General features: G+C 37.5%; 1 protein-coding gene across 8 annotated transcripts in view; it reads right to left on the reverse strand.

The window, feature by feature from the left end:
* The window catches only part of LOC117400261 (zinc finger protein 521-like), a 192,541-nt gene that overhangs the window by 12,815 nt on the left and 163,494 nt on the right, over window positions 1–16,232 (reverse strand). For all 8 annotated transcript variants that reach the window (XM_033999917.3, XM_033999916.3, XM_033999915.3 and 5 more), the window contains one exon: window positions 14,841–14,956. In XM_033999917.3, coding sequence (XP_033855808.1) covers window positions 14,841–14,956 — 116 coding nt within the window. The remainder of the gene's footprint in view (window positions 1–14,840; window positions 14,957–16,232) is intronic.

The following is a 16,232-nucleotide window of genomic DNA, read 5'->3' on the forward strand; positions in this document are numbered from 1 at the left end:
GCCAACAAGATGCTCGGATATATTGTGAGAAGTGTTGAATTTCAATCAAGGGAAGTAATGTTAAAACTTTACAATGCATTAGTAAGACCTCACCTAGAATATTGTGTTCAGTTCTGGTCACCTCGTTGCTGCTCTAGAAAGAGTACAAAGAAGAGCAACCAGAATTATCCTGGGTTTAAAAGGCATGTCGTATGCAGACAGGCTAAAAGAATTGAATCTATTCAGTCTTGAACAAAGAAGACTACGCAGTGATCTGATTCAAGCATTCAAAATCCTAAAAGGTATAGACAATGTCGACCCAGGGGACTTTTTCGACCTGAAAAAAGAAACAAGGACCAGGTGTCACAAATGGAGATTAGATAAAGGGGCATTCAGAACAGAAAATAGGAGGCACTTTTTTACACAGAGAATTGTGACGGTATGGAATGCTTCAAGAAGCTGCTTGATGAGATTCTGGGATCAATAAGCTACTAACAACCAAAACGAGCAAGATGGGCTGAATGGCCTCCTCTCGTTTGTAAACTTTCTTATGTTCCTATGTTCTTCTTATGTTCTTATGTACATTAAACAAAAAAGGCCTTGGTGTTTTGAAAGCTTTTGTTAAAAGATGCAGGTTTTTGTCCCTACCCCGACATTCATGTTAAGTGGTTTCCACTGTACACCCTTTTGTGTCCTTCACCAAATGCACCTGAAGCCTAAGCACTTTAATGGTTTTGATAATCAGATGTCCTTCATGTGCTGCAAAGGCTGAGCAACTAAGGGATGATCAAGTTACCAGCATCAGAATAACCCGCTGTCACTCACACAATACAGCTGCACTCTACTATTCCTCCAGCCCTCTTTATTCCTGTGCTGCTATGAATGCACTTCTAATTATATCACAAGGCTCATGTGATACAATTCTGACATATTCTGTGCCAGTCTCTACCGTCTGTAGGCAGCGTAACTGCCACATCAATTCCCCTTACGAATAACAACACAGACAGATAATACTTGAAAAAGATTACTTTGTAATACCAGGGAATTATCAACCTTGAGCCACTTTGTTTAAAAAACTAACAAACATACAAAAAACAACAATAGGAATATTTAGTAAAACTTTGTTTAAAAAAAAAACAAGCTCAGACAGTATTATTATTTTTGCTGGATTTATTCTCAACATAAATAATTGTATCTTTATTATTTGAGCTATTGGTTACCAGCAGGACTCATATTTTCTATCAAAGCCAACTCAATATTAGCACTTTTTTCAAATATATGGACTTTCCCCTCCTTATTATATACACTACCCCTGCCATAGAACTTCTCTAAGCACCACTGTCTAATTAAGGCACCTGCTGGGGAAAACTAGGCCGGAGCAACCGTAAGTTCACCCACAGCCTTTGCTTCTTAATGCCTGCCCCTGGGTCAGCAGGGTGCTTTTGCTTAACTAGTAAGGGGCAGCTCCAACCCTTGTTTATCTCCCTACAGGGAGTAGCTGGCCACCCCATTGCAAAGAAAAATCATCCCCAGGCCAGCATGACTTGAGACTTGAAACTCTAATACGGTATGGTGTATCTTTTTAAAATAACTTCTGACCCCTAATTCAAAGCAGCAATTTCCACCCACAAAACCTCTCAGCAGAATTTTTTTTTCTCAAAGAGAATCATAATCTAACAAGACAAGTTAAAATTGCTGTGGTAAAGTAATGTTCACATCCTGGTGCTTGTATGGAAATGCTGCTTCTGCAGTCCTATTAAGAACTTAATTATGAGCAGAAAAGACTACCTGTTCTACAAGCTGTTGCAGTATTAAAATGTCTTGTCAGACACGATACAGAATCTACTTCTGTTCAGTAATTACTGCAATGTTCATCTGCGACTGTTACACAGAACAGTGTCATGATGAGACAAGAATTTCTATAAAGCTTTGACTACATACATATATTGAACTCTCAATAAGGTAGACAGCAGCCAGGATGGCATTAATTTGGCTACACGAATAAACAAGATGTTTTAATTGTTCTCGAGTGATATGAATTATACCATAGCATTACATTGAGACTTTTCCTTGTGACTGCTCCCCAGATCTGACTGGTTGCCCATCATCACTAAACAGAACTTGCAATCAATATTTTTTAGTATCATTTATCCATTACATGTCAAGAACAGCAGTCACCTGAGGGGCAGTTCAGTTCCATAGCCCATTAATCCAAACCCTAGATATTAATAAGAAATGAGTTGACTGTATGCAATTCTTTATTTCTACCACCAAAATTCCTAAATTGCCAGAGACCATCCGTTATCTTATCAAAGTTGAAGTTTGTTCTGTTTTGGGGAATTAGATGAGTCTTGGGCCATATGGACGATTGCTCTCTTTCAAACCACCAGGAATTTCCCCTGTGGTGATCAATATGATTTTTTTTCTAAAAGGAAGAGCAAAATGTTAAGGTTACAAAACTTTAAAACAAGAAGTACCAGAATGCTAATGTCAGAGCTCCAACATGCCTCTTAGTTATTTCTTGCAAGTTCTGTAATATAATCCAGATTGTCTTTCCTTTTACAGAAAAATAGTGCATAAATGCTTATTGAATCAGGCCCTTGGCATTCCTAGGGGAGGCCCAACCTAGAATAATTTCTGAGATACGATGAATTCAGAATTCAAAGAGGTATGGCTGCAGGCTATCAAGACTGACACAGGAGAGGGTTAGTAGAAGCCATGGAATCTATTTTGGACTTAATGCAGTAAATACAATTAAAGCAAAAGTCTATCAGACAGCCAGAAATATGAATCTGTTTTATTTTTTTTATCTCTAAAAAAATTAAGAACTTAATCTAAAACTTAAAGATATGGAACCTCGTATCATTTTTAATAATAATAATAATAATAATAATAATAATAATAATAATAATAATACTGGCACGCACTTGCCGATTCTTCCTGAGCAACATCCGAAGAATCCGACCCTTCCTCACCAACTATGCTACCCAGCTCCTGGTCCAGGCCCTGGTACTCTCCCGCCTAGACTACTGCAACTCCCTCCTGGCTGGCCTCCCTGCGTCCGCCACCCGTCCGCTCCAGCTCATCCAGAACTCTGCTGCCCGCCTGGTGTTCTCTCTGCCTCGCTTCGCCCACGCTACTCCACTACTCCGCTCGCTCCACTGGCTCCCGATCACCGCTCGCATCCAGTTCAAGACTCTTGTACTAGCCTACAGATGCCTTGACCAGTCTGCACCCAGCTACCTCCAGACCCTCATCTCTCCCTACACCCCCACTCGACCTCTCCGCTCCGCCTGCACTAGAAGACTAGCTCTACCACCGCTACCCCCCCTGCCTCCAAAGCCCGCTCCTTCTCCACCCTTGCTCCGCAGTGGTGGAATGACCTTCCTACAGATGTCAGGACTGCCCAGTCCCTGACCACATTCCGGCGCCTCCTTAAGACTCACCTCTTCAAAGAGCACCTGTAGAACTCCTCTGTTTGTATCCTGGGACACTATCACCCTTCATGTAAATGTGCTTTATTTTGCTCTTATCAGCCCCTATTTTACTGCATTTAATCCTGTACTTCAAAATACTGTAATCTGCCAAGTTTTTAACCTGTAGTACTTTGTATTTAATCACATCCTGATGTAACTATCACTATTTAATCATATCCTGATGTAACTATCACTATTACCTGCTGTATTATTAAATTGTGGTTTGTCAAACTTGTACTTTGCTTGAACAAAAGTTATTGTATTTCTTGCTCTTATTGTATTACTTGTATTGTAACGCTTGAAATGTTTTTGCTTACGATTGTAAGTCGCCCTGGATAAGGGCGTCTGCTAAGAAATAAATAATAATAATAATAATAATAATACAAACTATATACATTTTTATTTTTTAAATCATGCCCAAAAGCATTTAAAACTCCAAAGGCAGACACTGTTTTACAGTAGTTTATAGGTGGTAGGATTCAGACTAGTAGTAATGCTTATGAGTAGCTTAGGTGACCAGACATCCTGTTTTGGACGGGACAGTCCCACTTTTGGAACACTGGTCCCAGTGTCCGCAGAACCTTTCTTGGGACGCTCATTTCGTCCTTTTTTTTTCACTCAGTGCACCATCGCATCAGGCTGCTGTGTTACTACCATATCTAACTTATTACAGTACAATGACACTTGATGTGACTGAAGGGAAGATTGAATGACCAGTAGCATTAAAAAGCGTCTGTACAGCGCTGTGCAAATCTGGACTAAGAACTACTGAACAGTCAACATTCACATTTGCAACCAATCACGGCTCATACAGGTACCATTTGTACTGTGTTGGAATTATTCTCTTCATCCATGATATTTGTATATCTGCGTGCTAATGACTTTTCTTCATGTGTTGCTATAGGCGACAATTGAGGAAATCAACGCTGACATGCCACATCACCATGCGATGATTACAACGCAGTACACTGAAGCTTGTTGTGGTTTGAACACTTTGTGCATCAAAATAGACCATTAGCATTACCATAGGAGGGGATGTAAAATATGATATTTGGAAACATATTTTCTACTGAAATAAGTATATATTCACTTCAGTTCAGTTCACCACAGGTACCCTCTAAGAAACATATGTTAGTGAATAATACAAAATAAATTATTTTCACATTTGTGAAATTCACGTTGTAAAAATATTTGACAAGTTTCTAACATTTTCTTTTATTTATTTAAGTATACATTTTAGGTCTCCAGGTACCAATTTAATTTCTTACAAATACAAAAAGAATCACATCCTTGTTTCATTGTATCTTTCTTCGTTAAAAAATATCTAAATAAGCTGCCTACCAAATTAAATCTCTTAATTTGGTGACCCCAATGTATTATAGAAGAAGTATATTTTATCCTGCAAAGTTTAAGAAAAAAATAGACAATGGATTATTCATATTTAAGATTAATGTTATCTGTTGCATACGTGTGATAGCTATATAAGTATTTTATAAATATTTTACTTTATCACTGCTATTAGTTTAATAGAAGAAAAAACAACACATTGATAAATGTTTTTCCTTCAGCAAAAGAGGCAAATGTCAGGGTGGCTGGGGATGAGGTTGTTCCCTTTAAGTTTCTCCAAATAGTTATTTCCAAATTTCCTTTTCAACATGTTTTAAGCCGACAGCCATCATTTAAAATAGATTGTCTGAAGATTTTCTCATGATCATTGATTGGTACCGAAAAATGGAATAGGCAGGATATGTCATCATGTAATTAAAATGTTTTTAACAGGTCCCTTTCCATTTTAAGCGATGCCTGTCAGCTTACAGCATGCTAAAGGGGGAGTTAGAAAAAACTTAAAGGGTCTTCCTACATGGATTACTATTTACCATACTTAATAACTACTTCTGAAGGAAATTCCTGTTTCCGCAAACAGGGCAGCTTCTAAACAAAACTCAGAAAAGCTGATTAGTGGGCTTCATTTATTGCACACAGTCAAAAGTTAACACATTTCATCACCTTTAATAGTAATAGTTTAATAGTAGAAAGTAGATACAAATCTAAGCAGAAATTGCAATTGAAAAAAAAAATACAGATTCTTTCACAGATTCTATGAAGTACTCATTTAATAAATATTGAGATATGTAATGTTTTCATACAGGAAGGGCCTGGTTTGTAGATTGGACACTGGAGGATAGCATAGAGATAGAGATAGAGCAAGATGGAAAGTGAAAATCAAAGAGAGAAGATACAGTTCTAGGCAGAAAAGGGACTAGATTTGCAGCAGTAATCAAAAATATAATCTCTGAATTTGATATTATTGAATTGCTGCTGTGTAATGTAATAACTATACTTGTATAAAAATGAAATTACAAAGACAATAAGATCTGAATATCACCATGAGTCTCTGCATTCACTTTCAATGTGATATTAGATCAAACATTGCCAAAGTGAAAATAAAAACCAGAGATCTTCCCCGTAGCTTGGATGTTGGAAGTTATTCACAATGTGTCCATACTGTCCCAGTTTAAGGACTTAAAAATCTGGTCACCTTATGAGTAGGGTGGTCAAAGTGTTTTTAAGATTTCAACAAATAAAACCCCAAATAGGTTATTATCAATAGTTTTTACTTAACTTAAACATATCTGAAATTAAAATATATATATTTTTTTTTACGCACCAAATTCGACTACATTTCCTGGCCGGTGGCCATCTTGGATTTCAATTTTTTTTAGCTTTCAGAATTTAAAAAAATAAAAGATGTGTCACTGTGACAGAAAGACAATGATTCTTGGTGGTAAATTTCCCTCCCGACCTGTGAGGGCGCTAAGTAACGGGAACAGAGTACCCTGGACTGTTTGGCCTGACACTTCATTCAGGGAAATGATGTGGCAGCCGCGGATTGGAGGAGCGGCTGCAATCGTTCACCAAGGGGTAATGTGTGACGGTATAAATAGAGGATGAAGTAACGTAATCTGTTCCTTCATTTAGGACAACACTTCACTTTGTTTGCACTAAAGGACTGTATTTTCACCATGAGCACTAGAGCACGCATTGTGGACAGGTGTTTGTGTTTGTGTAAGTGTTACGTGTGGGTGAATTAAAACGGGACTGTTATTATTTCAGGGCCAACCCGCGGATTACAGATAAGCAATACACGCCTCTGTATTGCTTCTCATTGACATTGTTAATATTTACTGTTGTTCGCCATCAGGCATTACAAAATACACCCATGCCACAGTCATTAAAATATTAAAACTTCATTGGAAAAATTTACTCCAAGCTAGATTGTGATTTTAAATTGAAAGATCCTTTTTTTTTTACGCTATAGCCTACCCCTAAAAACAAATCTGTCACTCTGCCAAGACTGTCAGGGGGCACGGAGACAGACACTCTGTACTGCAAAAAATGCATTAAGCATCATTATTAAATGCATGGGTTTTGTTTATAATATACAGAAACTTAATGTATTATAGCACGTTTTAAAGGGCATTTATTTGTTTGTTAAAAAATTACAATTATACCCATTATGCAATATTTTGTAGTATTTCTTAGGGGTCAGAAAGTCATAATAACATATTGAGTAGCTTGTAGTTTTACATATTAATAATTTGTAAAGAATGTTATTATATTGGATTAATGGATTTGCCACTGAAAAAGCAAGTAACGTGAATATTTATATAAATAATAAATATGAAGCATTTTTTTAAAATGTCATAAATAATACAATTTAAACTAAATCTGTGCACTGCAAAGTCATGTTTTCTACATGTTTTAGCTTCCTTTGTAAATTACAAATCCATGTTTTTAAGTGGCCTAGCATATTTGCAGAATCAGATCCACCGTGAACTGTATCGATGCTACTAGCCCTGTGTCTGTACTACCTGAGCTGCCCTGTGACGTTTGACCAGTCATACCATCTAAGTAACTGCTGTCAATCACTCCTCTGCTTGCAAGGGGCAAAGTAAAAACGTGCCCTTTAAATGTATCACACGTATTCTTAGCAGAATTTCTACACACATTAATAATTTGATTTATATATGTGCATATAGCGCATTTGAAATACTGCTCATGCTGCACATTTCTAATATCAAGACTGAATTTACGATTTAAGATGACTGCAAGAGTTACATATCGTTCTGTCTCGTTACTTACAGACGTGCTCAAATTTGTTGGTACCCCTCCACAAAAATCGAAGAATGCACAATTTTCTCTGAAATAACTTGAAACTGACAAAAGTAATTGGCATCCACCATTGTTTATTCCATATTTAATAGAAATCAGACTTTGCTTTTGATTTTTTATTCAACATAATATTGTAAATAATAAAACAAATGAAAATGGCATGGACAAAAATGATGGGACCGCTAACCTAATATTTTGTTGCACAACCTTTAGAGGCAATCACTGCAATCAAACGTTTTCTGTAGCTCTCAATGAGACTTCTGCACCTGTTAACAGGTAGTTTAGCCCACTCTTCCTGAGCAAACTGCTCCAGCTGTCTCAGGTTTGATGGGTGCCTTCTCCAGACAGCAAGTTTCAGCTCTTTCCATAGATGTTCGATAGGATTCAGATCAGGACTCATAGAAGGCCACTTCAGAATAGTCCAATGTTTTGTTCTTATCCATTCTTGGGTGCTTTTAGCTGTGTGTTTTGGGTCATTATCCTGTTGGAGGACCCATGACCTGCGACTGAGACAGAGCTTTCTGACACTGGGCAGTACGTTTCGCTCCAGAATGCCTTGATAGTCTTGAGATTTCATTGTGCCCAGCACAGATTCAAGGCACCCTGTGCCAGGCGCAGCAAAGCAGCCCCAAAACATAACCGAGCCTCCTCCATGTTTCACTGTAGGTATGGTGTTCTTTTCTTTGAAAGCTTCATTTTTTCGTCTGTGAACATAGAGCTGATGTGACTTGCCAAAAAGTTCCAGTTTTGACTCATCTGTCCAAAGGACATTCTCCCAGAAGGATTGTGGCTTGTCAATATGCATTTTAGCAAATTCCAGTCTGGCTTTTTTTATGTTTTTCTTTCAAAAGTGGAGTCCTCCTGGGTCTTCTTCCATGGAGCCCACTTTCGCTCAAAAAGCGACGGATGGTGCGATCAGAAACTGACGTACCTTCACCTTGGAGTTCAGCTTGTATCTCTTTGGCAGTTATCCTTGGTTCTTTTTCTACCATTCGCACTATCCTTCTGTTCAATCTGGGGTCGATTTTCCTCTTGCGGCTGCGCCCAGGGAGGTTGGCTACAGTTCCATGGACCTTAAACTTCTTAATAATATTTGCAACTGTTGTCACAGGAACATCAAGCTGCTTGGAGATGGTCTTGTAGCCTTTACCTTTACCATGCTTGTCTATTATTTTCTTTCTGATCTCCTCAGACAACTCTCTCCTTTGCTTTCTCTGGTCCATGTTCAGTGTGGTGCACACAATGATACCAAACAGCACAGTGACTACTTTTCTCCATTTAAATAGGCTGAATGACTGATTACAAGATTGGAGACATGATAAAATAGCTTTTAATTTCATCACTTTTCAGGAGGAATGAAGCATTATTTCAATGAGCTGTAAGGGTACCAACAAATTTGAGCACGTCTCTATATATAGATCTCATGCATCACCCCATTTGTTAATAATGACAGGTCTAATTCTGCACAAAAAGGAATGCTGCTTCCCCTTATCACTGTTGGCGCCTTCTAACACTCACAGCAGCAGCACTTGTTGTCAATGTCTCAGAGGGAGGAAACTTCGACTGCACGTCTGTAAAAACCTGTCACTTAATCCAACCCAAATATCTTTTAAACCCACAACCAATAGGATAATAATTCAAAAGGTATGTCTTCCGGATACATAGCATTAACCATATTATATAATTTTTCAGAGTTTGGAATTTGGTTTTGTTTTCAGAATACCGGCCCAAAATATTTAAACTATGTCTGACTGTCAGAATAAATTGAAAACTGAGATTCAGAAAGATTAAAATCTATGAAGTTTATTTTAATGAAGTTTGTATGCATAATATAAGAACATAAGAAAGAACATAAGAAAGTTTACAAACGAGAGGAGGCCATTCAGCCCATCTTGCTCGTTTGGTTGTTAGTAACTTATTGATCCCAGAATCTCATCAAGCAGCTTCTTGAAGGATCCCAGGGTGTCAGCTTCAACAACATTACTGGGGAGTTGGTTCCATACCGTGGTCAAAAAAGTCCCCTGGGTCGACATTGTCTATACCTTTTAGGATTTTGAATGCTTGGATCAGATCACTGCGTAGTCTTCTTTGTTCAAGACTGAATAGATTCAATTATTTTAGCCTGTCTGCATACAACATGCCTTTTAAACCCGGGATAATTCTGGCTGCTCTTCTTTGCACTCTTTCTAGAGCAGCAATATCCTTTTTGTAACGAGGTGACCAGAACATGAAGTCGGTGTGGCCTGATTTAAAAACAAACTATTACACAATAAAAGCTACTTGCTTTTTTGTGCCGAATGTAATCTAGGTGAATTGTACAATCCAAAGAATGATATTTTCTGAGATTTATATAATATTTTGAGAAATTGTTATTACGATTAATATGACAGGTTTCATTGTCTTTTGCGCTATGTAGCCACTTTAGAGCTCTGTAAAAGTAAAATTAATCAAACATACTTAAATATTTTAAGACTGATGTGTATTGGACAAAAAAATATATATGTATTCAAAAATCTTTGCAATTGATCATTACTGGGATAATCTTACATTGATTTCAAAACTGCTGCATTCACGATTAGCACACACTGTCCTCATAGGGGGAGAACCCGATCACGCTCTGTTCGCCCGCCCTATTATGCGCTTAATACCAACATACCTCTGTCACTTGAAAAGTGTATAACAAGCCTTTGTTAACCTTCTTAACAAGTCTATCAGTTGGCCACCATCTCAGATCCAACCAGAGAGAGAACAGGTAACTTTTGTTAGGCTGTAAGATGAGACTCATTTTCAGTTCTGTTTTATTGCTATTGCCAAGAACACACACATGCTAAATCATATGAAGGGGAAAATGAGTAAGTAGATCCTGAAAATTACTTTTAAAATCACTGGACTAACACTTTTTAAATAATGCCTGCAAATCCACAGCCATCCCATTAACTGTCAGTACAGTGAAAAAATGACCTAGATTCAATGTATGTTAACTAACTTCTTACATAAATATAGTCCGGTCAAGAGCCAATAACTCAGACAGAAATAGGTTGCCATGATTGTGAGATTCTCAATTACCAGTGGTAAGAACCACATTAATCGTTATCCCATTGATTAGTAGTTCTGAAGATACAGCTGATAATAGAAGCGTGACATCGCGATGGAAAGACAGTGTGCGCGCTATATCCCCGTTACTGGGCATGTGGAGATAATAACTGACATATTACGTGTAAGCTACTCACATGCAATTACAGATGAGATACAATAAACCAAAGGAAGCATTCCTCAAAGCCGCTGAAAAGCATTGGTCATGCTTCCCAAGACAACGGATATGCTCTAACAGTGACACAAGGTGGGTCGAATTTTACTGTTCTTCAGAAAATAAATGTAATTCATTTCATATTACCATTTTTGACAGAGCTTTTTTTTAATCTCTTATGTTGTTTGCTTCCCTTAAAGAATGATGCAGAAAGCATGGAGCTGTATTTGTGTTCGGGGTTCTTTTATCATAAACCTTTACAGTAGACCATCCTCTGTTTTTGTTTTGCATTTAATTCAGACACTTCAGCTCTCATGGAACATAACTGTACTTTATACTACATACCATTAACAGTTTCAAATGTTGCTACTGCACATTATGTCAGAGAGAAGCTGTTTATTCAAAGATTACCGGTAGTTGCTTAAAAAAGAAATAAGCCACTGAGCCAAGTTCAACCACCTGCAACACTACAGTAGAAGCTGGTTATCATGACAAACTATGGTAAACTATGGCATTACCATAGTATTATAATGGGAAAATTCCACATAACCACACAGATTTGCTATGGTAAACTATTTTTGATGGAAAAACAGCCAGGTTTGCTAAAATGATAAAAAAATAATGCCATTTAACTGTCACTTCTGTTCCTCATCCTCTTTACCCTCCAGCCAAAGACTGGGAGGCTGCTATACTGTGACTCCCAGTGACAGGCCTGCTCTGTGTGGCTTTCCACCTCCTGGGCCACTGCCCTTCACAAGCAGTAAATTCAACCTTTTAAGTCTTTTGGAGGGCTGACCTGTGGTATTACAGTAAATAACTGACCTAATCAAAAATCAAAGAGATTGCCAGCAGGGGAATGCTACTGTCTTTCTGGAGACAATGTGAGCTTAGTTTGTGGTAAAATCCAACCAAACAAAACACAACAACCATCAACCAAGGCAGGGCTACATTATATTGTATGGATTCATACTGCTCAGTAACAAACACGGATTATTGCAGAATTAAGGGTTAGGTTGTCTGTAAAGCCTTCCATCAAAGAAGCTTCCCAATTAAACCAAGTTGCCTGTAGCACATTAGGAAGTTGGCCTCATACACCTTCCCTCAAAACTCTATTCTATCAATTAAAACATTCCCTACTTTTTAGCACATTCTGCAAAAAATAAAGGTGCATTAAAAATCTATTTTTCTTCCTTTGAACACCATTTGCATTTCAAATCCAGAGATTTTGTTAAACCACATTACTGACAGTTTGCTGAAACCATGTCACATTGGCTGGCTCTGTGAAAAACAAACAATAAAAAAAAACCCCAAAACTTTTCAAATACTGATCAAGAGCAGTTTAACATGAATATAGCATGCAGTCTCTTTATGTTATATACAGGTTGCATGTTACATGCAAGATGAACAGTATACTCACAGTAATAATCTATTTAGTGCACAGCTTCAGAGACTTGAAACAATGCTGTACAAAGATACTGTTTCTGCAGTCTGGTCGGCCGAGGGCCAGAAAATGAATAACATATTCCAGTACTCCTGGTACTGATTTGTCTGCAGTTGTGGTTAAAGCAAAAGGGCCTGATGGTGAAAAAAAAAATAAAAGATGAAATTAGGGATCGGAAGACGACCAATTATTATTTACATTCAAGGGAAACAGACAAAGAAAAAAAAAAATGGACATTTATACGATAAACTCAGCTACAGTGTAGCCCGGGTGCTGAGACATTTACTCCACCTTCTCCTGACAGCTTCTCATAAAATATCTGCTCTCCATCTACCTTTTAGTACACAGGGGCTCCTCTGGAGAGTTGAAAATAGTAGTTTGAAGCTCACTTCAGTGTCAGTCTGCGTGAGATTGCATTCTTCCGGACCCCTGCTGATGGAGGCGTAAGGGAAGAGGCCCAGGAGTTATTCAATCAGCCCCACACTCTGGGGCAGTCAGGGGGGTTCCTCCGAGTGCTGATTAGAAAGAAGCCCTTCCATTGTCCATCTCAGAACAGAGGCTGAATTAGCAGGCCCCTCACCGGCTTGAGTTCACGGGAAGGAATTTCACCTGTCACAGAGTTTGTCAGGATTTCAGAATTCAAAATCTCACTGCCAAATTAATAAAATATCATCCTTGCCTCTCAGCCTGGCCTGGCAACTTCCCCAGCTTGAACCTGATCTTTCACCTCCTAGATCACAAAAAACAACTTGACTCTCGGCCGAAGTGTGTTCTAATTTCTAGCTTTTTTTTCTTTCCTCCCCTGCTAGTCTTGAATCCTCTCCTGAAGAAATAAAAGAGTGCTTCTTTAATTCAGGGATGTTGAACACTCAACTGTTTCCCATCTATGTCTAACTTGGTGTATTATAATTGTGTACTGCACATATTATTTATTGCAAGAATATGTCTAATAAGTATATGCCTAGAGGTATAAGGCACAAAAGGCTGTCAATACAACATGTAACATACAGAAGTGACAACATATTCTATGTTTATCTTTGGTACCAATTTGGAGATAACTGGTATTAATAATATCAATCAACAGTGCTGTAACCTTAGTAATAACCACAGGGCTACTATAAACATAATTTAAATAAATCCGTCCCAATTACCATGTCTTATCATACAACCACCACGGAGGTCCTAACATCTATTTTAAACCAGTACAGTTTAAAAATAAAGCTATATAAAAAACAGTTGGTTTTGTCCTTTTCAAAATGATTTTCATTGCATTGTGTGGCATTCCATCTGCATAAAAACCAGTCTGTGACCATATCAGCTGCATTAACCTTGCTACTGGAAGCTAATAGTTCAGTGTTAGGTTTCTGCCCAATGGGTAAACGCAAAATAAAAACATTCTCTATCCTCAGTTGGAAGCAAATGATTAAAAGCTGGGCTCGCAAAAAAAATAAAATAAAATAAAAAGAGTTTTCTTTATGGAACAGTATGTTTCAGCTTATAATTCATTTTAATGAACTGCTGATTCCTAGGGCTTCTGTCAAGTAACTTTTTCAGATAAGGATTTTATTCAGGACTTAAAAGTCAGAATCATACAGATATGCAAATACACACTGTACGAAGCTTGGCTGCTGTTGTATCAAGACTGCATAAAACAGCATGATAAGTGCTCTCTATATATAATGTCAAGAGACTGTAGGACCTGTGATCCAACTTTACTGTAGGTTCAATTGTGTGAACAAAAAAAATCCCCCCTTTTCAAGCTGTAGCCTTCTGCATTAACTATTACAACCTTTTCGACCATAATTTAAAAATTTTCACTCCAGCCTATAAGGTGTTACAGCATAGAAGCCTGGTGTTGCTGTTATATATGCTACTCTATGTAGAGGTAGATTGTTATCTAGGTAGAGCTACAACATAATTTAAGCAATATACTGATATACAGCCTAGACCATTAGCTATCGCCATTTAACAACAATAATACATCTATGTACTCTTGTTCACATTTATTATTTTCACATACATCATATAAAATAGCTCTCCTGTCACATTCTGGATTAGCAGTCACTCAAATTGTTTGGATTTTAGTGGGAGATCTCTGATGGATTCTGGGGCATCCAGCAACATTGTTTACTTGAAAGTGTTTCTTGGAAACAAAAGCAAACCACACTGAATTAAAAGGGAAGCAGCAGTTCCCTTTGCACCTTTCAAATATGTTCATATCAATCCAGTCGGGACGAACCTCAAATCAAAAGAACTGTTAAAGTGATCCAGAAGTACCCATTCTCTGTTGGATCACTTTCAACCAGCACAGCCAGAATCAGCAACTGCATTATGCAGATCTGAAATCCTCACACTTACCGAACAGATGGCGCTATCCTACAGATGTCTCTTTTGTGTTCGTGAGATTTGTCTTCTAAAATATTAGCTATGAAGGTGTGCCAAGCATGCTTCCAAAAGCTGAACAAGTTAGCGTTATGAAACGTCAGGCCATCCACTGGCCTTTGAGCATCAAGTGGTACAGTACCTGTAGCTCTGTCTGGAAGAAGAACTTCTGGGGGCATTGTGAGCAGTCGTAGATTTTGTCCTCTTGACCGTGAGCAGAAAAGATGTGGTGCTGCAACTTGCTGGCCTGCACAAAAACTGCAATGGCACAAAAAGGGAAATTGTTATTGGATTATCCTTGCAAATCAAAAAAGGTCACAAAAGGTCAATATATTTCACCCATTAAGATGCCACTTTTAATATTATACAAAATTAGAAAATCTACAGTAACAAATGAAGAACCAAACTAAAACACCAGTGATAATGTTAACAAAGTCATGATTATTACTCCTTTTAGATTCACTGCTTGTCTCATGCAAAGAGGTAAACAACATTACTATTCTAATGTTTATAATGAAGATTTTAAAATCCATTGTCTTACCCGTTATTAGCACTAGCAACATACCCCTCCCACCTTCTTGTGTTTAAGATTGTTTTGGTTCTTTGCTTGTTTTTTACACTTATTTCTACTTCAAACAGAATGAAAAGTTCCCCGTGCTGTATGTTAACTTCACTTTAATGATTTATAGCGTGCTACATGACAAATATGTATCATGAATTTAAAGTGAAACTAAAAAATAAAACAATGATGTGATGAATTACAATAGAATGGTTAACCAGTTCTAGCATTGCTCATGCTAATAATAACATGGATTTCAAAGCTTTAGTAATCTCTTCTTTAAATAGGGCAGTGGGCCTTAATGGGTTAACCACTCTTCTATTTAAACTTTTAAGCTCCCACTAGAAGCAAAGTGGTTTTACTGTACTTAGCTAGCATCAAGATACAAACTTTTCATAGACAGCATGCATCTAAAAATGTTAGCCATACAATCAATATTCTATTACAACTCTATCAAGCACTTGAGGTTCCAGGAATTATTAAAGGATTGCAAGCATGTACAATAAACTCCACGAATGGCCAAAATGGAACATTTTCTATTTTAGGAGGTAAAAGGTTAAAAGCATTTTTCATATTTTTTAAGAGAGTGGTTCAGATTCAGTGTCACTTCTAACAAGATGAATATTTTGATTACCTCCAAAGTTGGCACCTTTTAACTCAAAACAAATAGAAAAACTTACAAAAAAATAAGAAATCACTTCTGCTAAAACTGTACAGTCAACGTTATTGTATATTCTTAGTGTACATTAAGTTACTATACTCTGCCTAACAGAAAAGAACATGGAAAGAGTGAAGTAACTAGAGATTTTTTAGGGTAAAACAGAAATTAGCAGACTTTACTGTTACTTGTATCCAGAGGTCCAGATAAGCTGTGTACCTGCCATTTTTCTGCATTAAAAAATCAGAAACATGCACTAAATTTAAACCTCCTACCACTGCAACCCTGTGTAATTGTTAATAAAACCTAGATGCCAG

The sequence above is a fragment of the Acipenser ruthenus genome, chromosome 4, assembly GCF_902713425.1.
Source record: "Acipenser ruthenus chromosome 4, fAciRut3.2 maternal haplotype, whole genome shotgun sequence".
Taxonomy (NCBI): domain Eukaryota; kingdom Metazoa; phylum Chordata; class Actinopteri; order Acipenseriformes; family Acipenseridae; genus Acipenser; species Acipenser ruthenus.